This window comes from Erpetoichthys calabaricus, chromosome 3, assembly GCF_900747795.2.
Source record: "Erpetoichthys calabaricus chromosome 3, fErpCal1.3, whole genome shotgun sequence".
NCBI lineage: Eukaryota > Metazoa > Chordata > Cladistia > Polypteriformes > Polypteridae > Erpetoichthys > Erpetoichthys calabaricus.
This window is the reverse complement of record NC_041396.2, coordinates 278200378-278226719: the sequence shown is the minus strand read 5'-3', so window position 1 is coordinate 278226719 and position 26342 is coordinate 278200378. Positions and strand designations below refer to the sequence as shown.

The window sequence follows — 26342 nt, the reverse complement described above, 5'->3', positions numbered from 1 at the left end:
ACAGGTGACACTTAAACCAGCATAACTGTACATTTTGGGATGTTAGATTAAATTAGTGTCTACCACACGGACAGAACCTCCCAAAGTCTGGAAATATAGTACTAAATCTGGTTAGGAGTCTTGTACCACTAATGATTAAAAAACCCTATTACTCTGAAACACTTAAAATTGGTTTTAAATATTTAATCTCAATCGAACATGAAAATGCTGGCAGGTATGTATGGCTAAGTATATTATAGTGAAATCAAATGGAAGTTACAGATTCATCAATAGGGCATAAATGGTAAGTTTCTATATGCAAGAAAATTTTTGAATGTAGTGGTGAATTTAATTACACACCTTTTAAGTGTTTAAGTTAACAACAAACATCTTGATAAACTTTCAGAGAGACAGAAACAGTGTGTAAACATTCCTAGAAATGCAGATACAAACTGAGTAGATTCCAGGATGACCTTGCCTTGATTCCAATTAGAGGGAGCCACCCTTGTATACCAAGAAACTGAATGTGCTAAGCCCTTAACTCTATCTAATAGGCAGTTGGTGTTAGAAAAACTCCTTATCACAGACACACATGCTTTAATAGTTATTGCTACTGTGGACTCCTAGGGAGCCTGAAAAACAAAAAAAAAAAGTTTTTCTAAACTTAACCGCACTTAATTTTTCTTTATAGTTATAAACTATTAGCCAAAACCACATTACCAACTGATTATGTACAAAATTAAACCTTTGAGGAATATATAGAAAACTAGAGAAAATATAATTGGAAACATATTTTATGACTGAAGACACTACAGATAAACAAGTAGGTGAAAAATATTGGGAAAACTTATTTATACCATGCCTAATTCTTAGCAAAGCTGTAGAATGTTGCAACCAGTTTGCCCCATGCCCAACATTAATGGTTTAATGGACACATTGCAAAAGATTTAAAAAGTATACTTAGCATCTGATTTTTCAAAATTATTCAAAAGTAATATTCGCACTGAACTCTATACTGCAAATGCTCTTCCCCAGGGAAGATGTGCAAATGGTCTCATGACAAGCCCATTAGAACATACAAGCTATAGGTAAGAGGCCAACAATAGTTTTAAGACAAAAACCACTATCAAAATGCAGAAAACTGCTAAACTGATTATTAGTTTTCTCTTTTCCCCCCCAGAAAAAGACTATGCATGGGCCAGTCTGACAGTGGGATTATTATTTTGTGGGAAAAGATAGCAAGTACCTAATTTTTGGAAGCGTTGCACAACAATTAACTCGTAACAAAAAAAAAAATAAATAAATAAAGTACTTGACAGAGAAGGAATAATACTCGTAAATCTTGCATATTACGTCATTGCTCCACCTACTTGGAGAAGCCATGAACGGTTTACTAAAAAGACTGTGCTGATAATGTTACATGTAAAATGCAGCTTTGCAATAGCAATGATTTGGGTATGTCACAACCAACTATTTCTTCAATTCTGTACCAAACATTGAACAACCTTACAATGTGTGAGGTGATATGTAGATTAATTCATTGATCCATCATTCCACTTGAAGTAATGTTAAAGCAAGCTGCACTCACACCAATTGGAACAAAAGTCTTTGCTCCAAGTGTAGATGATCACACATACAAGAATCACAAGCATTGCCAAAGTATCAAACATGAGGTCATTTATGCAAACTATACTGTAGTAAAGCCATCATAGCCATCATATTACCCTGAAAATAAGCAAAGCAGGAACCGGGATTGACACAGGTACATTGAGCTCCGAATTTCTGGAACCCCTGTAACATTCACGTTATAGTTTACGAGACCAGGAAAGGTCAAGAAAGAAGGCGGAGACTCCCAGAGCATTGAATTATTAGAGGATTGCATAAGATAAGGGGGATCATGAAGACAGACATGACATACCTAAACGTTTTCCACTGTGGCAACACTGGAAGAGCAAATTATAACCACTTATAACCATGAATAGTATCAATATAATTGCTACTTAGCCAGGCATTTTCTGTGGCTAGAACAGTGGGAAGTTAATTTTTCTGAAAGTACGGCTGTGGAAAACTCATTGTTAAATAAACATCCATTATCCGACTTTATTCTCATTCACAATGTGTGTCTCAGTCTTTTCATCTTGGTGCTCGTTATAGTATTATTCTTGATGTTTTTGCTACATGGCAACAATTATGTGCACTTTTGTGTAATACCTTAATAAGTTTTCTTAATTATAATCCTCATTTTTGTAGTGAAGCCGTAGCTTTAGCAACAGAAAAACTACAAAGCATCATGATGATTTCAAAAGGTACTTTGTGGCCAGGGCTGTAAAATCAAGGCATTATTCATTCTCAAATGCAAATGTGTACTCCGAGCTAGAAGTAGCAGTAGGAAGCTTCTAAATAATTCTCACATCCTACTCTGAGGTTGGACAAATTCTTATCCTAGTCCGACTTTTAGTGCAATTCTTAGTAAGTATTGTGGTGAGAAATATTTCAGTAGTCAGAATAGTCAGAAAGCCAATGGGGTCAGACCTGCTGGGCATCAGAACTGGTGTGTTGCTGAAGTGCTGTCCACTGCATGGCAGCACTTTGGTCCTAAATGGAGGTGTCCCATCAGGGTAGGTGTGTGAAGCTTCTCGCCCCCCTAGCATGACGACATTTCCTTTGCTGTCAGAGTAGCTTCATAAACTCTGCATTTCAGTGGCTGCATTCACTGAAGTACACTGGCCAGTCCCTAGTCCAATCTCTGTAGGCAGATGCATCTTTTATTGGTCTGGTCGCTCTGATGGCTGTCACACTCGGGGAGTAACTGTTGCTGTGGTAGATTGGCTACTTCTATTGGTGTCTGATGTCACTCTTTTCAATGACTATTAGAAGACTAAGGTTAAGGCACTCTGGTTGCCTTGTCTGTTGCTTCAATTGTGTCAGTCTCCATGGCTCTGGCAGCCATGGTGAAAGTGGCTCCAAGTTCCTTGACTTTGCAAAAGATCAGGGGCTGTGGACTGCTGGATCCTGGTTCCAGCGGCCTGAACCTCATCGTTGGACTTGGTATTCCAATACGGCTGGAGCGGTGAAGGAGATTGATCACATCTTTGTTGGTGGATGCTGGAGGCTCCTACAGAACTACAGGGTCCATAGAAGTACCCAGTTTGTGACTTCTGACCACAGATTTCTTTTTTCTTCTCTGAAGATCCAGCTAATACTTGCTGCTACTCTGAAAGTCCAGTAGTCTACCTCCTACTAGGAGACTGGACTTGGTCAGGCTCCTAGATCAGACAGTTCCTAATGAGTCTGCAAGCAGTTTACATGAGGTACTTGTAGACTTGGGTGCGACTACCAATCCTAATGTGATGTGGGAGATCTTGTGACAAGACCTTGAAGGTGACGGAGGATTGTGTTGATGTTGTCAGTGTTCACAGAAATCGGTATTTCATCTCACGCGGAACCCTGGATATCCCAACCCACTGGAAAACAGTATTTGTCGTCCCTATCTGGAAACAGAATGGTAATAGATTAGACTGCGGCAACAACAGGGGGATAAAACTGCTCTAGGTGCTAGACAAGGTCCTAGTTATGGACATTGTCATCTATATCCATGATCACTTGCTCAATTTTCATTTCATCTCAGTTGATCGAGTTGCCCTGTGGGACATCCTACGATATCAAAGTTGCTGGATGTCATGGCCAGCCTGTACACTGGTACTGTGTGCGCTGGGCAGAGTGGAGGCAGAACATCTGCGTTTTTTACCAGTTGATTCTGGGGTATTGTCAGGGGTGTGTTCTTATTCCTACCCTGTTCGATGCTTGCATGGACTGGGTGCTGGGAGGGTCTTGGGGTCAAGCGGCTGTGGGATATCAGTTGGTGAAGAATGTTTCACTGATGTTGACTTTGCCGACAATGCTGTGATCTTCACTGGATCAATGGAGGCTCTGATCAGGCTCTACAGTGACTGTTTGAGGAGTTTGGAGTGTCTGGACTTGTGAGTGTCCTGGATAAAAGCCAAGATCCAGGCCTTTAATAACCTCTTTAATAACCTCAAAGCCATCAGCAGTGTGTGTGTCTGTGTAAAAAATGTCAATTGCATCAAGAGGTTTACTTAACTCAGCAGCGGCATTCATGTTTCTGGTGACTCTTCCAATGAAGTCAGTGGAGGGACTCGGAGGGGGTTCATGACGTTGGGAGGTGTGGTTACAAGTCAGTGCTGTCTCTCTTCGGAGTATCCTTGTGTACCACTGGTTTGACTTTGTGTCGATCACAGAGTCTTGAAATGAGGCACATTACCTGCATTGTGAGGGAATGTCAGTTACGGCACTACAGCCATGTGGCACAATTCCCCCAAGGGTGATATGGCTCGCAGGATCCTCATTGTTGAGGCCCTGAGCAGCTAGACCAGGCCAAGGTGATGCCCAGGTAACATCTGGCTGCAGCAGATAGATGGTCATTTCTGGAGGGTGGGACTGGACTTTATGTACAGTATGTGTTTTTGTGTATATATATATATATATATATATATATATATATATATATTATATTATATAAAAACCATACATTACACATAAACTATATGACAAAAATTCAAACAACGGCATGCAACCTTCAAGTACCCAACAGATGCTTTTTAATAAAAAGTTCAGTACCTCCATTATTCAAGTGAGCCATAATGTGTTTATTCTGTAACACAATATTAAACTTTTACATACTGAACTAAAAGTAGATTTAAAAATATAAATCAATAAATGTTTGAAGGTTGTAGCACTAAAGTAAGCTAGTACTGTGATGCATTAACAAAACATTTTCTATCCCAGCATTGAATGCAAAACTCTACAAGTGCCATAAATAAATGGATATAGTCCATCAACTAAATTATAAACTGTGACAATAACCACCATAATCATGTTGTGCACTCAATGTTTGTTCAATAATGTGAACAGATTAGTATCTTGTACATGATTCAACAGCTTGCATGATCGGGGCCTCACAGGTTAACAGCTTCAAGCACAACTTATCAGCTGTGTAGTATCCATCTCATATTGTTCATTTGTTCTATACTTTAACAATGGCATTCTTATTGCCATTCGACCTGTCAAACCTGCAGCTCAAAGTCTTCTCTTCACAGTTGAAAGTAACACTTTCTTACTCTGACCAATGTCTTGTAAGGCACCTATGACACAAGCTGAAGAACATACACAGAATCTTGTCTTCCGATTCTGTTGTAATTTTAGGACTGTCAGACCAGCTGTTCCGGTCAGTTTCCAATCTCCTTTTGATGGTGTACGAAAACTGTATTCACTGCATTTTTCAAGCCATTCGGATAGCAATATACAGTGCAGTAATGCCTAAATAATGCTTCAGAAGGTATAGCAAAATGGTTTGTTCTAACACAGCTTTTATACAGTGGATTTTGTAAGTAAATCAACAAAACTTGGAAAAACTGTGGGAAATATTTGCATCAATTTTCTGCGCTTAATTTCCATTGCTGCAAAAAATCTAACTTGTTAACCCATTACTTGTTCACTGAAAAGGACCTTTTAGTATAACACTAAAAACAGCATAATTTTTCAGTCTTTGGTAACTTAAGCATCTTTTTAAACCACTGGCAATTTACTACTTACATTTGTACCAGGTCAGTTCATTCGATGAACTGCTTGGATTTCAATAAAACCTTGAAAAATAAAGGGTGCTCAAAACCTTTGACCAGTAGCTACATCTGTCTATTATAATAAAATCTTGGGAAGAGAGACGAGACATGACTTTCTCAGAGGGACACTTCACATCCCGCCAGATGATACTGTGCCAAGAGGTTTAAACATGCCCAGGGCCGGAAATAAAAGACAAAAAGAGTAGATGACAAAGTAGAACATTGCAAAGAATTCAAAAACGTTGGCGTGATACACATGTAGAGCAGGTTAGAGATAATGGAAGTATGAAAATTCGAAAGTTTCAAAAAAATGATAGTAAAGATCGCATTAGCGCAAACGGAAATTATGACTGTGAAATAACGGAACAGCGAAAAGATTGAATATACTGTTTGGATTTAAACTTTACGTCGGAGACTTGTACATCGTCTAATTTGTGTTGCCATCAGGGGAAAAAAGTGTTTCTTCCCAATAAAGAGGCGTATTCACGAGAATTAAGATTTCTTTGGTGAAAGTGAAAATCCCGCAAGAGAAAATTTCAATCCCCGCGAGAAAAGACTTTATGCAAAGACATTTGGAAAAGTCCGGTCCACATCTAAAACATTTACAACCACGCACACAGTTCAATCATTTCTCATTTGTGTGAATGCTATTGGCAGACAGTAGAGAGAAAGAAATAATATTCACTCACGCGCAGTTATACGTTGCGTTGTCATGATGCAATTCCAAAAATGGAATCAAAATTAAATGCGATAGTAAAGAAAAGGTAAAAGAGAAAGATCAAATATATGGACATAGGTGATATGACAAAAGTATATAGATATTGTTTGGATTTAAACTAAGTCGGAGGCTTGTAAATTGTCTAACTCATGTTGCCATCAGGGAAAAGTAGTTTTTCTTCACAATGAAGAGGCCTATCCGCGAGAATTAAAAGATTTGTTGTTTGATGAAAGTGAAATCCATATACAGAAGCGGCAGAAATGCAAAGTTGCTCGCGTGTAGCACAGGGAGGGGCGGTTTGCAAGCAGAGCGAGCAAATTTTCATTATGTTTAGGCTTTCATTATACCTATAAAAAACCTCACTGAGTGCAAAGATGATTAAATTTTGATGAAACAACTAAATTATAAGGGTGCTTCAACCAGCTACCTAAACCTGTAAGGTAATTTAGCACTTAGCCATATCAAACATATAAAGCGTGTTTTTATAGGGTCATTGCCGTCATATATAGTTGCCATAAAGAAAAAATATAGTAGTAATTTTAAGCAAAAGTAAATACAATATGTGTAGGTCTGGATGAGAACACTGATATAATACTAATTATTTGTATAATATTGGTATACATTAAAATTCATTCTTTATATCAAATCAGTGGGGTTAGTCTTTCAGGTGCTTAGCCAGGTTTGACTTGTTTTCTCCTTTGGTTTGTATTAGTTAGGGCCATTGTTTGCAGATCAGTTTTTCATAATCTGCAATGTTACCTTGAAAATCTGCCTTGAAGGTAAAGCATTTTAAAACAAGCCTTCTGTTCACGAGGTGTAGGAACTGGAAGGCCCATAAAAACCCAGGGTACTACACACCTGTTATATTCTGTACTGTTATATCTTACATAACCTATGCAGTGAAATTTTTGCTGTCAGAGGTTGGCAGCATAGTACAGAGTGGTCAAATGTGCTGACAATAATTTCATTGTACTCTGTACATGTGTCAATAAGTCAAAATAGAACTTATTAGATCACATTATATTTTTATCACAGCAAAGCCCTTGATTTTTGAAAGTGCCAAACAGCTAAAGAAGAGGGTTTGAATGAGAAATAATTACTGTAGTACCTTTTACTGTTTCAAAGTTGATTTAAATCTTTATAACATTACCAAATACCATTACTGGTGCTATTTTCAACAATCTTTGTGTATCCACCTCACCCTGCTGCAGATACAGTATGTTCCATGCTTTTACTGCACTTTTCTTTTTTGTTCTCCAAGTGTTAAGGGTGCTGTAGCAACACTACTGGGATACAATTTTCATGCAGTTTTTCCTCACTTTTTGCCTGCATGTTTATTGGGCATCCATTAGCAATTTCTCTGCTTGCAGTAAGACATAAGTGAGGTCTGACTTTCACTCAGTAGCACTAAGAATGTTAAAAGAAAACAAATAGTTCTTTAACATTTTATGAATTTTGCTATCAACTTGTACCACAGTATAGGCGCTTGAAACGTCCCTGTTGTCATATGAAAATCTATGGTTTTCTCTCACTCATTGAAGACTTAATATTTATTGTGTAAAACAGCACATTATTCGTTCAGTGACATATACTACAAATCGGAATGAATAGGTCTACAGCCAACAAAATTGTAAATATGCAATCATATAGTCAAATTTTTCAAATATGTTCCACATGTTCGACTAACAGCTACAACAGATTACATTTAAGTAATAAATGTTAATTACAGGCTGTCAACTGAGCTTTTTACAGTCCGATTTTCATATGGCTCTGAATTTTTCACAACAAATCGGCATGAGATTTATCGCAAAACTGTATCATCTGGTAAATCATTTGTTTTTTTTATGCATATATGCAGCATTCATACTTAAGAAAAACACAACTGAAACATATACAGCTAAACAGAACAACAATCTCCATGGAAAGCAACTACTGTATTTAATGCCTGCTATGTTGTAAAATGTTTTTCGTCCACGAAGGGCAACAAGTCAGGGAATGAGCCATTGTAATTAACAGGATGCAATCAGGGAAGGGTCACAAAATAAGAACAAACTAATCAGCGTAGTATTAGAGTATCACTTTCAGAAAACTAAGTCTATGCTCATTCACAATGAAACACTGATGCTATGTTTGCAGAAGTATCCTGCTCTGGATACTTTTAAAAGTCTTTGTTTTCAGGGGTTGAAAACAACAGTAGTGTGGATGAATGCACTTTCAATTAAAAACACACGTTTACATTTTCACCTTTCATGTGGACAAGGTCTAACATACCTCTCCTCCTAGTTGGGCATATCAAGCAAGTTAAATTATCTTCATGACCATAAAAGTAAAATATACTGTACAAGCAATGAAAGCAAAACGTCACTTATTTAGACTGGAAGAGGAAAGGAGCATTTTAAGTGTACTTTACATGAAATAAACATGTTCAGCATTTATAGGACACTAAAAACAGCCTTATGACTTTATTATCTGCAGACTGTAAATATGCATTATTTTTCTGACACCATAAATTAACGGCAACATGCCATTATCACCTGGTATTCATCATGGTTGAATGCATACATTACAGTCTTATCACAGACATTTCAGAAAACAACTTAATCTTACAAAAATGTTTGCGATAGCTCTTTTACAAGTATATAAAAAATTAAAATTCTCAACCCAAGTCTCCAAATGCACCTGAATGTTAAAGCATGCATACATTTCAAATTTACTAAAATCAACTCCTGAAATCGAGTAATCAATTATCAAACAGATAAAATGTGCGAAAAACATGGAAAAGTGATACAACCTAAATGTTCCTTTTTCATCAAAATGAACCACAATATTTACTTTCAAAATTGATCACATTTTTCATTGTTTCTCCCCCTTCCACTATACATTAGAAAACATTATACAGAACATTTTTCTGCTTACCTGTGCCGTCTCTTCCATTGCTCTTGAAGGATCGCAACTCCTCCGACTTATGAAAATCAATGCTGGCATAAGTGTTCAAAGTGGAGGCAGTACTGCTTCCATTGCTGAGTAGAGAAGTAAACATGCGAACAGGTGGTTGTGTGGTTGCTGTACCTTCTAAAGCAGTATGAATGATATCTTTGTTGGCCAAGTCCAAGTCTATGTAATTGAGTCCTTGCTCCCCTGAAGGAGAAGTAGAGGGTGGAGGAGAGGCAGAAGCTGGAACTGAAGCAGTTGAAGGGATGTAAGATTGAGGGGTAGCAGCAAGCTCATGTGTAATGTCAAAACTTGCATTTATGCCATACGCCTCCACATCAGGACATTTAGAGGACTGATCTGTAAACGGAGATGCAGCAGACTGAGTCAAATGAGTTAACAGAGGCTGTTGAACCATGGGAGCTAAAAAGGTTTCTGAACAGTGCCTCCTACGTCCCTGAGGATCTGCCCTGATCACTTTAGCTCCCTGATCTGGATTAGGGTTTATTTTTTGGAGGGGAAATTCACAAGCAACATGGCTCAAAAGAGGCAATGGTGGCTGTACGATGGCAGAGTGGTCCTCCTCAGCATACTGGGATGCCGGTGCTTCTATTGGCAACTTTGGCCCAGGGCTGTAGGCCATCTCTGTGTAGTCTCCAAAGGAAGGAGAATCCAAGGGTGAAGCAGTACCACATGTTTTAATTGTGCTGAATTTAGGATTAGGGTCTTCGTCAATTTTGGGTCTTGAGTCACACACCAAATTCCTCTCCTCATAAACCAAGCCAGACAGTGGTGCTTGGTAACCATCAAAAGTCAGAGGAGGGCCCAATTCCATGTTTACATACTCTGACCCAAGGTGGTCGGGCTGAATTGGGCTAGAATGAAGGCCACTTATGCATGAAGTTGGCCTCTTCAGCACCCTGGCAGGCACTCCAACATCATCTCTAAATTCTATGCTCACATACTCACCAGGACTTTTTGGCTCAGGAAGCAAAGGAGTTACCTTGACTCTGGGCAAAGTGTTTGCTTTGGCAACATCCACAAACAGGCTGACTGGCCGAAAGCGGTGGCTGCCCTTGCCAACTTGACTATGACCAGCTACTCCTTTGTAGTCCTCTTTCAGAACATTATCAGTACCAGAAACTGAGCCAGGAAAAAACCTTCCTCTGGTTGTATGTTCTTCTACTTCACCAAGACTCTCACTACTGGCTGAGCCAGATGAGAAGGAGGATGAAGATAGCAACCTGGTAGCTGGATGTGAGCTCTGTATATCTCGGTTTAGCAGTCTTGGTCTACTAAGGTAGCCATTGTTAATCTTACTATTCTCAACCTGGACCTCTTTACCAGTATCATTATCAAAATTGGCAGAACTGTGTTTGTAAGACCTTGGTAGAGAATAATAAGAATAAACCATTTTAGGCACCTCTGGGAGAAGTGGTAATCCTTCAGGTGGTGTGCTGCAGGCAGAGCGACTGCTGACTGGAGACATATTCATGTAGTCACTTCCAGTTTTACTGTCCACACTACTACCCCCACCTCCTGGTAGGTGGTGTCCTCCCCATGTGCTTCCACGCTGGTCTGGTGAACAACTGCTGTTAGGGGACATCATCATGTATCCATCGGACACACGTGGATTAATCTGTTGTGGTGGTGAAACAGTGCTGTTAGGAGTCATTGACATGTAATCGTCTGGTTTAGAGTTAGTATCAACTGCAGTACCTTGGCCAGAGACTGGGATAACTACACCAGGGAGCATTGACATGTACCCATTATCAACAGTCTGCTCAACATGGCTAACCGTTCGGTTAGCTTCTTGGGAATCATTACCAGGAATATCTAAATAACTTCCTCCCAAAGCAACTCGTGTGAAGGATTCCCGACTTGTACTACGAGACATAACTGCATAGTCATCCTCTATCACCTCCTCTTCAGCAGCTGATGCAACATTAACATGCCGACGAGACAGTCCTGGAGTTACCTTTTCAAGAGACATTGGAGGAAGAGATGCCCGTTTACTCAACAACCTACGTTCAGCCTCACCATCTCTGCTTGAAGAACGTCGCAGGATTCTTCTGGGAGGAGGTGGATGCTGCATTAGACTGTGTCCACCCCTTCTACCCATGGTGATATAGTCGGCCATCTTATCCCCAGTTAAAGGGCATGTATTCAAAAGATCAGAAGCTAAATGACCATGCAAAAGTGGAGCATCACCAGGGCTACAAGCACTTTCATCTGATGACCCATAATCACTTAGGGATCCAGAAACTGAGGCTTCACTAACACTGACTCCTCTAGCATATGCTCCACATTCAGAGCCATGGCCACTGCTTGAGGAAAGACTTGCAGGACTAGGGGCTGGTGAGGGAGCTGTACACACTGGAGTTGATTTGACATGGTTTGGCACAGTTTTGGAGGATGATTTGGCCCGTGAAGATTTTGGCCTTAAAGTGGGGGTAGTGGAACACGAATTGATTGGACTTCCACAGCTTCCTTCTTCATGATTAGACCGACTCCCATCACTAGATGTGCGTCCCCTAGGAAAGCTAATTTTTGAGACTTGTGTTGGTGAAACATTGCTAGCTGGGTTTGGAGTTTCACTTCTGGATTTGCGCGAGAACCCAACTTGGCTTGGTGGGGGATTAGGGTGGTACCTTCTTGAGGGAACAGTGATAGGGTTGGACGATGTAGAAGAGGACTGACTTTTGCTTCGTTGCCGAAATTCTTCATTTAGGGCTTTCATAGCTTCCAAAAGTGTCTCATGCATGTTTTGTGCAACAACAGAATCCTCAACCTGCATCCAAAACTCACCAGGTCCTGTAACTGCAGAGCGACCAACTTCAACAAAGAAAAAGTTCTCAGAGTGTCCACAACGCCGAACATTCATTAGCTGGAGAACAACAGCAGCTGCATCTGAATTGATTTTGACAAAGTTCACAGTCTTGTCTGTGAGGCAGAGCCGGTAAATGCCCACCAGATTTTTTGCTTGGCCAAGTCCCTTTGGCCAGACTTTAACTTGCCATACCTCTTTGAAGGCAGGCCCAGGAGCAGCTACCCCATATTCAACATTCTCCCCATGGATTTTACCTAAAAAAAAGAAAAAAGAATCGACATGTAATTTATCACACTATATTGAAGCAGTAAATTTGAAGAGAAACAATCTAAACAAAACATCCTATATTTACTTCAAACAAGAATTACTGCAGATACTTTATAATAGTTGCTTCTTTGCAATGTAGAAAAGTCTGATTTTAAACCATGATTAGGCAAAGATATTTTTTAAAAATGTGGGTTATCAAAATAACTAAAAATTGTACAATCATCAGAAATCCACCACTATGGAAATATTTTGCTTTTAAAAGCCAAGCATCTACCATGCAAATTATTCATACTAGCACAAGACTTTTGTTGATAGTTATTATATTTCATACACAGAGATGAACAGATGAAATTCATCATATTAGAGGAACACAAAAAAGAAAACTAATCAGATCAACAAGAAATGTCAGCATGCCAAATTCCCACAAGTCATGAAAAACGCAACGAAAGAGCAGGTATAAAATTGCTTGACTGGGGTGTGGCTAAGAGGCACTGTTCGTTTACCAGATATTAAAAAAAAAAAAAAAAAAAGTTGATCAAAAGGAGGAAATGTAATCGTAATACACTATATTGCAACTAAATACAGTACTTTAAAAAAAAAAAAAAAAAAAAAAAAAAAAAAAAAAAGGTTGCGCAATACTCAACTGTATGTGAAAGGCACAAAGTAGCCATATAGGGACTAGTGTTACGAACAATAAGAACAATGAGACGGAATATATACTACTAAAAAAAATCTTTGCAAATGTGGTAAAAACGTTCAGTAAAAGTGCAAAGTGAAACCTTTTCCAATTTAGGACTTGACCCGAAATTGCACTTATTTGTGTAACACAACCTAATTTTCCTCCAACTTCAGCTTCATTTGCCTGCTATTAAAGAAAAAAGGGCATCTCTTAAACCAAGTTCTGAACATGTCATTTTTACTTCTTCATTGACACAATGAAACAGATCTTAAATAAGAAAGAGATCTAGAGCCTACCCAAGAAGAAACAGAACAGAAGTCGTAACCAGCACCATGCAGGGTACCATTCTATCTAAAAGGTATACATTTATACAAAGCAAAGTTATAAGAACAATTCCAGCATTTTTCAAGTTGAAGTTATTTCTTCACAATCATGGTATGCATTAGTATTCCACATGAAACTGCATTCTAAAGTGAAGCATATTTATTATATATAACTGCTCAAAAAATTAAATCAACACTTTGATCTCCAATGGAAAAACAAAATCATGGATATCTATACTGATAAGGACTGGGTAATGTGTTAGGAATGAAAGGTTGCCACATCATTTGATGGAAATGAAAATTATCAACCTACAGCGGGTTGAATTCAAAGACACCCAGAAAAGCGAAAAGATGATGCGGCAGGCTAGTGCATTTTGTGGAATTTTCATTGCAGCAAGTCAAAATTGTACTCAGTAGTTTGTATGGACCCCACAAATGGTGTCCTTTGGGGGTTTGGGTGGGGGGATTTAGGTCAGGTGAGTGTGGGGCCCAGTCAATGGTATCAATCCCTTCATCTTCCAGGAACTGCCTGCATACTCTCGCCACATGAGGCCGGGCATGGTTGTGCACCAGGAGGAACCCAGGACCCACTGCACCAGCATAGTGGGTGACAATGGGTCCAAAGATTTCATCACAATACCTAATGGCAGTCAAGGTGACGTTGTCTAGCCTATTAAGGTCTGTGCATCCCTCCATGGATATGCCTCCCCAGACCATCACTGACCCACCACCAAACCAGTCATGCTGAACAATTCTATAGGCAGCATAATGTTCTCCATGGCTTCCCCATACCATTTTACGTCTGTCACATGTGCTCAGGGTGAACCTGTTCTCATCTGTGAAAAGCACAGGGCGCCAGTGGTGGACCTGCCAATTCTGGTATTCTATGGCAAATGCCAATAGAGCTCCACGGTGCCCAGCAGTGAGCACAGGGCCCAGAAGAGGATGTTGGGCCCTCAGGCCACCCTCATGAAGTCATATTCTAGCATAAAATTTAGTTGATTTCTAATTTTTCTTAAAAGGATGATTTTAATTTGTCAGAAAATTTTGTTAATACACTCCTGAACTTCCAGAAACCACCAATAGGTCAGCTTCATTTATTAACTTAAAACCTACCCATTTAAAAGTTCAGATTTAACAAATTTCACAGACAAAATGCAAATAGCAGTCATATTAAACAAAATGGTTGTTACTTTTAAAGCTGTTAATTTATTTCCAGAGTAATGGACAGTTGTTGGTTGGCTCATGTCTTTTTTTTTTTTTTCTCCCCCAAAGTAAGAGTTTAATTATAAAAAGCTGCCCAAAGCTGCACACATTTTAGGTCAATGGGAAAAGAAGAATGATAAATTTTAAAAATTTTATCAGTGTGTAGTGTAGTGGCACAACACAAAAAATGAAAAATGCATGAAATTAAAGCTTTAGAGGAGACGCACAGTGTCACAACTTTGCACATGCCACAGGACTTCCAAGGCAAGCCAAGTACATCCTGTTACGTTTTGCCTGTATGCATCCTGTCTGAAATCTGCATATGAAATGTCTGCCTATAAATGTAGTACTTGCTAGCCAAAGACTAATATGCATTCTACTGATGATTCACCAATCACAAAACAGTACTCACTAGAGCCCATCAACTATGATTGGTGAAAATGACAGTTCATTTTGATGCTTATTTCATGTTAACACGCAAGGTCACCAAAATAAAAATGAATAAATGATTACATATATAAAACAAAAACATTTAATAATCCACTTTATTATATATGGTCACATCCCATTGTGTGTTTAATTATAATTTGCATATTTATTTAAATTTGTTCAAAATATTATTCCTAATGTTGCAATTCCTTAACCTGTACGCATTCTTGAGCATACAAATAATTCTTGATACCACTGTTAAATTTTGTAGCCGATAGAGTAATAGTGTGACATTTTATCTAGATGCTTAATTTAAAAAAAGAGTATCTTTGTCTTGCTAAACAAGAGTTATGAACCAAGAAATTCAACAGGTCTATTATATTTCACTAATCAGTACTAGCAAAATCATATCTGATCCTAAATGGTCCAACTGAGTTATGAACAAATAAAACTAATCAATTTCACAGCGGGTCAGAATAGTTAAGACTTAAGAGACTAAAACATAATATAAAAATATAGCTGGGACATAATCCATCAGTTGTGACTTGCATTTGCAAGATCTTAAACTCCTCTACTCCTAAACAAGCTAACCTGATGTATATTACTGGTCTACCGACTCAATCCCCATCATCAACCCACTGTGTGAGCCTGGATAAAAGTCAGTTAATATACCAACACTCTCAATGAAATATACTTTACCTTCACATTTCCTAAGTTGTTTTAAAATAAGAGCTGTCCTAGACCCCCAAACAAACGTAGGCAGACCAGAAAAAACTGCACATCACAGAACACAGAAAAAAAATTAAAGATCATTCTGTGGGATTAGGCTTCCATCAGTGGTAGAGAAAATCTTTTTGTTTTGAAAGTATAAAAACTACTATAAGAAGAGTAAGTTGTGGAAAAGCATATGTGACAGTGCACAAGAACAAGGAGACAAGAGGCTGGCAATGTATTTTGCTTTGAGAATGTCTTTAAAAGGACCTTTTTTTCATTAGGCAGAATAAATACAAACCTCTGTTGTCTTCCCATGCAGAGAGCTCTGCAGTAAGTCGGAAATGTTTTTCTCGCTTGCTAACACAACCCAGATGGTTATAATTTTAAGGCAACTGCTGTGTGGAGAAAGCCGTATTGGCCTGACTGCACATATACATCACACAAAATGTTAACTACAATGAAAAAAAAAAAACCACCAACAATCACACATCTATATATATAATTCACTAAGCCGACAGAACAAGCAAGACATCCATGGGATACGCACGGCATAGCCACGCCCGCCAACTCCCAGAGACCCGCCCACCAACTCTAATGAGACGAGAATGCCTGCACGCCCACCCGCCTGCCTGACTTACCAGCATTCACCGCAATGCATTCACCGGAATGTACTGGAGTGTAAAACCATTGCAGCTTTTAACTCACAAACTGCAACAACTCACCAAACACCGCCACCCTGTCTCTCTAGGCATTCACACTGCCAGAAGACAACCATGGGATACACAAGAAATAGCCATGTCCGTCAACTCGCAAAGCCCCGCCCACCAACTCTAACACCATAGGATACGACGACAACTCACAGAGACACGCCCACCAACTCTAAGAGCATGGGACGAGAACGAGCCCGCCCGCCTGTTACCAGCGTTCACCGCAATGTATTGGAGTGTTAAACCATCACAACTGCTAACTCACAAACTGCAACAATTCACCAAACACCACCTCAGTCGCTTTCTATATCTAAGAAGATATATAGATACTCAATCCCCGGCACACGTCCACCCACGCTCTCAAGGCATTCACAGTGCCTGCTCATGTGCCCGGACGCAACAACTCACCACACACAAATTTTGCTTAATTTGACTCAACACGGGAAACCTCACCCGGCCCAGACACAGAGAGGATTGACAGATTGATAGCTCTTTCTCGATTCTGTGGGTGGTGGTGCATGGCCGTTCTTAGTTGGTGGAGTGATATGTCTGGTTAATTCCAAAAAACGAATGAGACTCCCTACTGCTAAATAGTTACGCGACCCCCGAGCGGTCAGCGTCCAACTTCTTAGAGGGACAAGTGGCTTTCAGTCACGTGAGATTGAGCATTAACAGGTCTGTGATGCCCTTGGATGTCCGGTACTGCACACACGCTACACTGAATGGATCAACGTGTGTCTACCCGGCGCTGACAGGCGTGGGTAAGCCGTTGAACCCCATTCGTGATGGGGACCGAGGCTTGCAATTGTTCCCCACAAAACAAGGAATTCCCAGTAAGTGTGGGTCATATGCTCGCACTGATTACATCCCTGCCCTCTGTACACACCTCCCCTCGCTACTACCATAGGTCGGGTGACTTGGTGGATTATATATAGAAAAGCAGCCAGAACCGCAAAGAACAATGAATGGCGGGGGGGCCGGGACGGAGGGGGCGGAATGGGCGTCCTTCCCCTCTCCCCCTGTTCCGCCCTCCGCACCCAAGCGCTGTCCAGCCCCGTCCCTCGCTCTGGGAGGTGGAGGCGCGACAGCGGTCCTCCAGTTTTCAGTCACGGACAATTGTAGGATGAAAACCACACTGTTCCTCCTGAATCCGAGGCCTCTCCAGGACCCCTGAATAGACTTTTCCAGGGAGGCTGAGGAGTGTGATCCCTCTGTAGTTGGAACACACCCTCCGATCCCCTTTCTTAAAAAGAGAGGGATCACTACCCCAGTCTGCCAATCCAGAGGCACTGTCCCTGATGTCCATACAATGGTGCAGAAACGCGTCAACCAAGACAGCCCTACAACATCCAGAGCCTTGAGGAACTACGGGCGTATCTCATCCACCCCCGGGGCCCTGCCACCAAGGAGTTTTTTTGACCACCTTGGTGACCTCAGTCCCAGAGATGGGGGAGCCCACCTCAGAGTCCCCAGGCTCTGCTTCCTCATTGGAAGGCATGTTAGTGGGATTGAGAGGTCTTCGAAGTACTCCCCCCACCAACCCACAATGTCCCAAGTCGAGGTCAGCAGCGCACCATCCCCACCATATACAGTGTGGACACTGCACTGCTTCCCTCTCTTGAGACGCTGGATGGTGGACCAGAATCTCCTCGAAGCCGTCCGAAAGTCGTTCTCCATGGCCTCCCCAAACTCCTCCCACGCCCGAGTTTTTGCCTCAGCAACCACCAAAGCGCATTCCGCTTGGCCTGCCGGTACCTATCAGCTGCCTCCAGAGTCCCCACAGGACAAAAGGGTCCTGTAGGACTCCATCAATCTTGACGGCATCCCTCACCACCAGTGTCCACCAACGGGGTTCGGGGATTGCCGCCACGACAGGCACCGACCCACCTTACGGCCACAGCTCTGGTCAGCCGCCTCAACAATAGAGGCATGGAACATGGCCCATTCGAACTCAAGACATGTGGCCGCAAGTCCGACGACATGACCACAAAGTCGATCATCGAACAGAGGCCTAGGGTGTCCTGGTGCCAAGAGACATATGAACACCCCTATGTTTGAACATGGTGTTCATTATGGACAATCCGTGACGAGCACAGAAGTCCAATAACGAAACACAGCTCGGGTTCAGACGAAGGGGGCCATTCCTCCCAATCACGCCCTTCCAGGTCTCACTGTCATTGCCCACGTGAGCATTGAAGACTCCCAGCAGAACGAGGGAGTCCCCAGAAGGTATGCCCTCTAGCACCCTCTCCAGGGACTCCAAAAAGGGTGGGTATTCCAAACTGCTGTTCGGTGCATACGCACAAACAGTTAGGACACGTCCCCCCACCCGAAGGCGGAGGGAGGCTACCCTCTCGTCCACCGGGGTAAACCCCAATGAACAGGCTCCAAGTCAGGGGGCAATAAGTATATCCACACCCGCTCGGAGCCTCTCGCCGGGGGCAACTCCAGAGTGGTAGAGAGTCCAGCCCCTCTCAAGGAGATTGGTTCCAGAGTCCAAACTGTGTGTCGAGATGAGTCCGACTATATCTAGTCGGAATCTCTCGACCTCGCGCACTAGCTCAGCTCCTTCCCCTTCAGAGAGGCGACATTCCACGTCCCAAGAGGCAGCTTCTGTAGCCGAGGATCGGACCGCCAAGGTCCCCCGCCTTCGGCCACCACCCAACTCACACTGCACCTGACCACCTTGGCCCCTCCCATAGGTGGTGAGCCTGTGGGAAGGGGAACCCATGTTGCCTCTTCGGGCTGTGCCCGGCCAAGCCCCATGGGTGCAGGCCCGGCCACCAGGCACTCGCCATCAAGCCCCACCTCCAGGCCTGGCTCCAGAGGGGGGCCCCGGTGACCCGTGTCCGGGCAAGGGAAAACGCATTCCAAAGTTTTCATTCATCATAGAAGGTTTGTTTAACCGCTCTTTATCTCATCCCTCACCTAGGACCAGTTTGCCTTGGGTGGCCCTACCAGGGCATAAAGCCCTGGACAACAGAGCTCTAGGATCATTGGGACACGCAAACCCCTCCACCACGATAAGGTGGCGGTTAAAGGAGGGCAAACCTACAAATTTCCATCAAAAATGTTGATCATGTCAGAGCTTCATTGATATTGGTATATTAATCTAATTTATTTTCCAAAAATACAGCAAAAATACTACTACTATGGAAATTAGTAAATGCAATAAGCATGAAATTACTCAAAAACCATTACTACTAAGAAAAGAGTACATTTTGAGGACATTTACATTTGCCTACTATGAAATCTGGATAGCCTGTGAAACCAGGATCATTTGTCATCAACTATTTGGAACATACTGTATGTACCAAGCATTATGAAGGGCATAAAAGAATTTTTTTCTTGATTTAACCCTCTGCTCCACAGTTTAAAATTACAAATCAAACATTTCACCCATGTTTAAAGCGCACACTGCAGACTTTCATGTAAGGGTATTTGCATACATTTCAGTCAACCCGTGTAAAAATTACATTTTTTCTACATGACTCCCTCATATTAAGGCACAATAACGTTTGGGACATAGCAATGGTAGGTATATTAAAGCGGTCATATTTAGAACTTTATTGTATTTCTCTTGTATGCATGGACTGCTTGAAGTCTTTGATTTATAGACATCACTAGGTGCTGAGCAACTTCTCTGGTTATGCTCTGACAAGCCACTACTGAAGCCATCTTCTGGTCCTAGTTGTTTTTATGGTGGTGAGGGGGGACTTGACCCCTTAAGTTTTCTCTTCCAAATACCAAAGGCTTGCTCACTTGGCCATTCAAGAATTTTCCATATTTAACATTGATTTATCGGTTTTACCTTAGCAGTATGTCTGGAACCATTACATTGCTGTTGGGTGAAGTGCCATCCAATGAGTTTGGAGGCATCTACTAGAACGTGAGCAGATAAGAGGTTTCTGTACACCTCTGAATTTACTGTGCAGCTGCCATCAGCAGTTACATCATCATTGAAGAGAAGTGTGCCAGTACCTGTGGCAACCATACATACTCAAGCCACAAAAGTCCCACCACCATGTTTAACAGATGAAGTGCTATGCTTTGCTCTTGCCATCACTCTGATACAGGCTCAGCTTTGTCTCTTCTGTCCACAAGACCAATTTTCATAATTCTGCAGACTCTTAAGTACTTTTTTTGCAAGCTGTAATCTGCCAATCCCGTTTTTTGCAGCTAACTATTGGTTTGAATACTGTTTCTGATCTGTCGGACAGGCATTTGGGGCTTTTTCTTTATCATGGTAAGAACTCTTGTTATCAAGTGGTCTTCCTTGGTCTACTAGTCCCTTGGCGATTACTGAGCTCAGTAGTGCGTTCTTTTTTCTTAATTATATTCCAGACAGTTGATTCAGGTAATCCTGTCTCTCTAATCCTCAGCCTCATAATGGCTTCTTTGACCATTATTGTGAAATTTCTTATCCTCAAGTTGAGTAATGGCAACTATAGACTCCAAAGGGTAAAAGCAAGCCTAGGTATCTTTTGCCTGCATTAATGAAGCAATGAAACACACCTGAGGAATCACAAACACCTGTGACTCCGATTGTCCCAAATATTATGGTGCCCTGAAATAGACCATGTATAAAAAGTGTTGTAATTTCTGTACGGTGAGATTAAAGTGTATGCAAATACTTCTACAATCTGCAGTGTACACTTTAATCATGTGTGAATTGTTTGATTTGTACTTTGTAAGCAGGTAAATCAAAGAAAAATGTGTCTCAAATATTATGGAGGGCACTGTATCTAGTATTATATTATTGTGGGCTTTGTAAAGTGACTTGATATGCATTCTTCACACAGCTATATATTAAATATACTTCACACAAATTTTGATCATCTCCATTAATTTCATTAACTATTATGGGAGGATATCTGGAATGCAGTTCTATGACAACATGGATGCAAACAAAACCCATGTAATGTCAAGACTTTAAGCAGCCCTTAATCTTAAATTAGTAAGAACGTTAAAAAACTGTGTGAGAGAAGAAGGATATTAAATTTACATTATTCAACTAAAAGCCAAGAACTACTGCAGGTTTTCCTCAGTCTGTTACTGGACACATATTAAAATAATTCTAGACTGTACCTAATACTCTAGGAAACTACACAATTACCCAGGATTACACACAATCTGCACAAGTGATACAATCAGATGCCAACCTGCCACATTGTCTCCTCAACTCCTACTTTTTAACTGCCTTAATATAGCACAATACATAGTCCGTAGCAAGTCAGAGTGTAACAGTTTTTTAAATGCAATATGCAACAATATTCCTCCTGAAGATAAACACTGTAGTGCAACATATGGTACTAGGTGGCTCCGCCCCCTGCTTGCTTTGCTCGCCAACCCCTGGTCTTGGGTAACCCGAAATACATTTGAAAGAGATTACTGTCTGTCTCGGTAATTGTTACATATGTATCATGTCCACTGTCACGATATCTGTAGGTCTATGTAATATATGTAAATGAGAATAGCAGTGTTAAGTGTTATGTTATGCAAGTATAGAATGTCTTTGAGTTTTGCGCAGATCTATGTATGGAGATATATTGGAGTGTAAAGGTGTAGATGATGTACATAGGATATCTTTATACACAACATTTGTAGTAAAGATGGCGTGTTGTCCTTGAATGAGTATTCCTTGGTATGGAGTTATTATAATCTTAAAATCACTTACTTACGTCAGTTGAGCTCTTTCGTTTCTGAGCCGTGGCTCCTTCGCTTGCGGTATATAGTACGGAGGGCACATGCGCCCTAATCTCGGGTGTGACTTTGCTGTGTTTTGTGGACGCTTGGGGACTCCCGTACTTTCTCTGGTTTGACTGTGGGGCGGGACGCCGAAGCCTCTTGTGTTTGTGTTTTCCGTGAGTACATATAGTATTATATTACTGTAAAGTGATTCACATATACTGTGGAGTCCGGATCTGTGGGGTTTCTGTACTATCTCGGGTTATTGCTTGCGGTGCTTTAGAAGCGTGTTGTAGGCGCATGCACCTTCCGTACTATGTCGGGTTTGACTATGCTGTGTAGTGTGGACGTGTAGGGTTCTGTACTCTCTTTGTATCTCCGTCAGTCGAGCTCTTTCTTTTTGGAGCCGTGCCCGCTTTGCTTGCGGCATTTGAGACGCGCGTTGTAGGCGCTTGCGTTCATTGAATTTTATCCAGGTAGCTCCGTTAGTCGAGCTGTATTGTTTTGGAGCCGTGGACTGTGTCTCCATTAGTTATACGTTGTTTACCGTTAGTAATATGGATATTTGCACTTACTGTTAATACGGAGCGTTTCTGTCGTTGTACTGTTAGTAATGCATCACTGTAACTGTGATTCACATACGCTGTGTATTTGGATGTGTGAGGATGCCGTATGTTTAATACGGAGCGTTCGTTTATTCCTATTACCCATCTGGTGTCGAGCCTGTGTTTTTCTGGGGTTGTACTGTTAATATTGTATTGCTGTAATGCGATTCACATATTTGTGGAGTCCGGATCTGTGGGGTTTCTGTACTATCTCGTGTTTATGCTTGCGGTGTGTTAGAAGCGCGTGGACCATGCTGTGTAGTGTGGCACGTTTAGTTCAGAAGCGCGTTGTAGGCGCCCTGCGCCTTTCGTAATCTCTTTGTGTGACCTGTGGGGCCTCCGTAGCCTCTTCCGTTTGACTCTGGAGTGCAGCGCAGAATCCTCTTTTTTGTGTGGCTGTGTCGTTAGTCGTTAGCTATGGGCGCATTGTTGCTTCATGTCTTATTCACATTAGTTGAGCTCTTTCGTTTTTGGGCCGTGACTCCTTCGTTCGCGGTGGATCAGACTTCGCTTGCAGTTTATGAGACGCGCACTGTAGGCGCCTGCGCACTATGTCTCCTGGTCCCATCGCTGTGTACCTGCATCCATACCTTCCGGTTTACCATTCTCGGTTAGTAATATGGATTAAATTTGTCCCTTAAAAACAAAATGACTATTCTCACATGGCTTGAAAATACAGTCTAAAACTCAAAAGAGAACTTGTGATAGATATTTGCCATTTTCATTCACAGTCATCACAACACAGAAAAGGAACTGCATTAAACAGGGTCTGTAACAACAAAGATCAAGACTGTATTGCTTGAAGTCCAGAGAACATTGATGAACAAGGTTATAGTGCCAAGTGCGAGGTTGTGTTCCAATCAAGGGGCCTCATTTTTGAAAGTGTGCAGAGAATGACCCAAAATATGAAAATACAGATGCTTCCTTAAATATAACAAATTATGAAATGCCTGCATTGACAAATGTTCATAAATTTTCCAAACAGACAAGACTCTCAGATATTCTTAATGGTAGGATATAATAAATGGCAAGAAGTCACCCATGATTAACTCAGTTAAAATGGTAAATGTACACCAAGTTAGGGGAAAAAAGAAAATCTTCTAGCCAAATGAGACGGTGGTAGACTGCTATAGCTCCTTACTATTCAGAGATTTTGATCTCCCCTAATTAGCAAAGTGAATGTCACATTTTAACTAAGTAATAGTGTTAATGAGACAAACATGGGTCATTTAGTTATAGTCCACAACACAAAACCACAGTTAAAACAGTTCTTTTCTATTGCTTCCTCTAAAATTTTTTCTGCATTACCCTTCTACTAGCCTATATTAAAGCTATTCTTATTCTGGTTGTCAGTTTTCTTAGAATTTCACAATTAATGTTAACAGAATATAAAGTATAACATTTTTTGGTTTTTAAAGTGATTTCTTTGGAGGTATGAGTAAGCATTAGCTTACTAGTACATGTGCACATTGAAAATACATGTGTAAAATTTTCACTTCAATTTCAGGTTTTAAACATCCCACCCTAGTCAGTACTGAAGGTATTTTGAATAAGTTACAATTCATTACTCTATGCAGCTGTTTGTACTGTGGAGGTAGCTCTGAAACTGATGTACATGGTTTTAAAAAAACCCATCCCTATAATACCTTTTAATAGAACAGGCCATTTAGCACAACATACTGTATCTTTCTCTTATTTTAAAGGACTTCGTAAACCGTTTATTCCCCCCCCCCCGAAGGTAAACAGTAGTATAGCAAAAGCTGAGCAATGCTTAAATTAGTTTTCCTCGCTTAATATTTTTCATCATAAACTGAACAACGTCAACCATTGTTCTGTGGATGCTTTCAGTTTAAAGGTTTCTATCTTCCCATTCAGCATACAAGGCCTATACATATAACAAGCCTAAATTTATGGCCCATCTTTGATCAGTCAATCAGATTCTTATCTAAAATAATAATTTACATCTCATAATTCTGACTAGGCAAAACATGAATTACAGCTATACTATACAAGATAGTAGGACTTATATGAAGTTAGATCTCATTAATGAACAGATACCTTCAATTACTTTTAGACCAGAGTACCTTCAATTCAAAACATGTTTAAAAGAAAAACTGTAAAACCTAATCCTGAAAATTCAGAATCTTAATTACAGATCTCCAACTGAAAGTTCTATAGAAGTCAACTGGAAACAGCCTTCAGTTTATACAACTCAAAATGGAATTACAGTTACAATGTAAATACTGACTCCCTAAAAATAGAATTAAGATACCCAAATTGAATATTGACTAATCAAAATTTAACCAGTTTAAAAAAAAAATAAAATAAAATAAAGACATTAAAAACTGCTTCTTATGGACATGCCTGTTTGTGTCAATCCAAAAAAAAAAAAAAAAAAACAGTTTTTTTTTTTTTCTTTTCTTTTTTTTAACACACTACACCAAATTTTTTATCTGGATAATTGTCTGTGCTTTACATGAAGGACTAGTATGGATTTTGTCAGGACTAGTACATTTTCATTCTACTAGGTCATAGAGCTACCAAAAATACTAAAATTTCACAGCATTTGTTCGCGGCATAAAGTACTAGGGTGTTGTATTGTGTTAGCCATTATGAATGAGTGAGAAGCCAAGCAAAATTACACCTTTTATTGGCAAAATAAAAAGCTTACAATATGCAAGCTTTTGAGGCAACTCGGGCCCCTTCTTCAGGCAAGATCAAACTGCAAAACTGACTTCGCATCCATCGTTGCACTCTTGGGATTACTGAGCTTTATAGACTCAACTTTGAATTTACCAACCATTCTTAGACCATCTGGGGCTTGACTTTTTTTAGTAAAGTAACAGCTGATATCCACCCTACACACTATCACCATACCGCCTCTTAATTTGCATTTGTATAAACAGGAGAGGAACTCCTTCAATTTTATCAAAATTCACAACTCACACTTCTATAAGTCGTCTAGTAGCTCTTGCCTAGATCCTCTTATGCAGTCAGATTTTTTTCACAATATTGGGATAAAAACTGTACACAATAATACAGATAATGCTTCTTCGTTTAAGGATAATCTCCTTTGAATTATGCCACTGAAGTATGCGAACATATATACCCTTCTTAATCACCCCTCTACTTTCTCTGGTTATTGATAGTGACATCTTTTTTTCCCCCCCATAAGTTTTACTTTTAAATCTCAGACACCCTTCTATCATTATGAGTATTTTCACTTCCAATGCATTAAACATTGCATATAATCAAACTACTATTTGTCTACATGGACAAATTTGTTAGTACTGCTCCACTTAAAAAAAAAAAAAAAAAAAAAAAAAAACACGAACCACCCACGATAGTCTCCGAAAAAACTTAAAACTGAAAAAAAGTAAATTGCCACTCATTGATGTTTATTCTGTATTTAACAAAAATCATACTTTGCTTTAAAGTTGAGTCAACAGAATACTTCAAATAATACAATGAAAATGGCATGAACAAAAAAATTATGGGACTGTTAACCTATTTAATTGCACAACCTTTGGAGGCAATCACTACAAATAAGTAATTCCTGGAACTCTCAATGAGATTTCTGCACCTGTCCACAGGTTGTTTGGCCCACTCTTCCAAGCAAATTGCTCC

At 40.4% G+C, this 26342-nt stretch overlaps 1 protein-coding gene across 1 annotated transcript in view; it reads right to left on the bottom strand.

Annotated features, from left to right (window-relative positions):
• si:ch73-335l21.1 (insulin receptor substrate 1-B) overlaps positions 1–26342 on the bottom strand; it is a 100547-nt gene that overhangs the window by 53634 nt on the left and 20571 nt on the right. Inside the window, exon 2 of the mRNA XM_028798401.2 lies at positions 9253–12351. Within this exon, the coding sequence (XP_028654234.2) occupies positions 9253–12351 (3099 nt within the window). The remainder of the gene's footprint in view (positions 1–9252; positions 12352–26342) is intronic.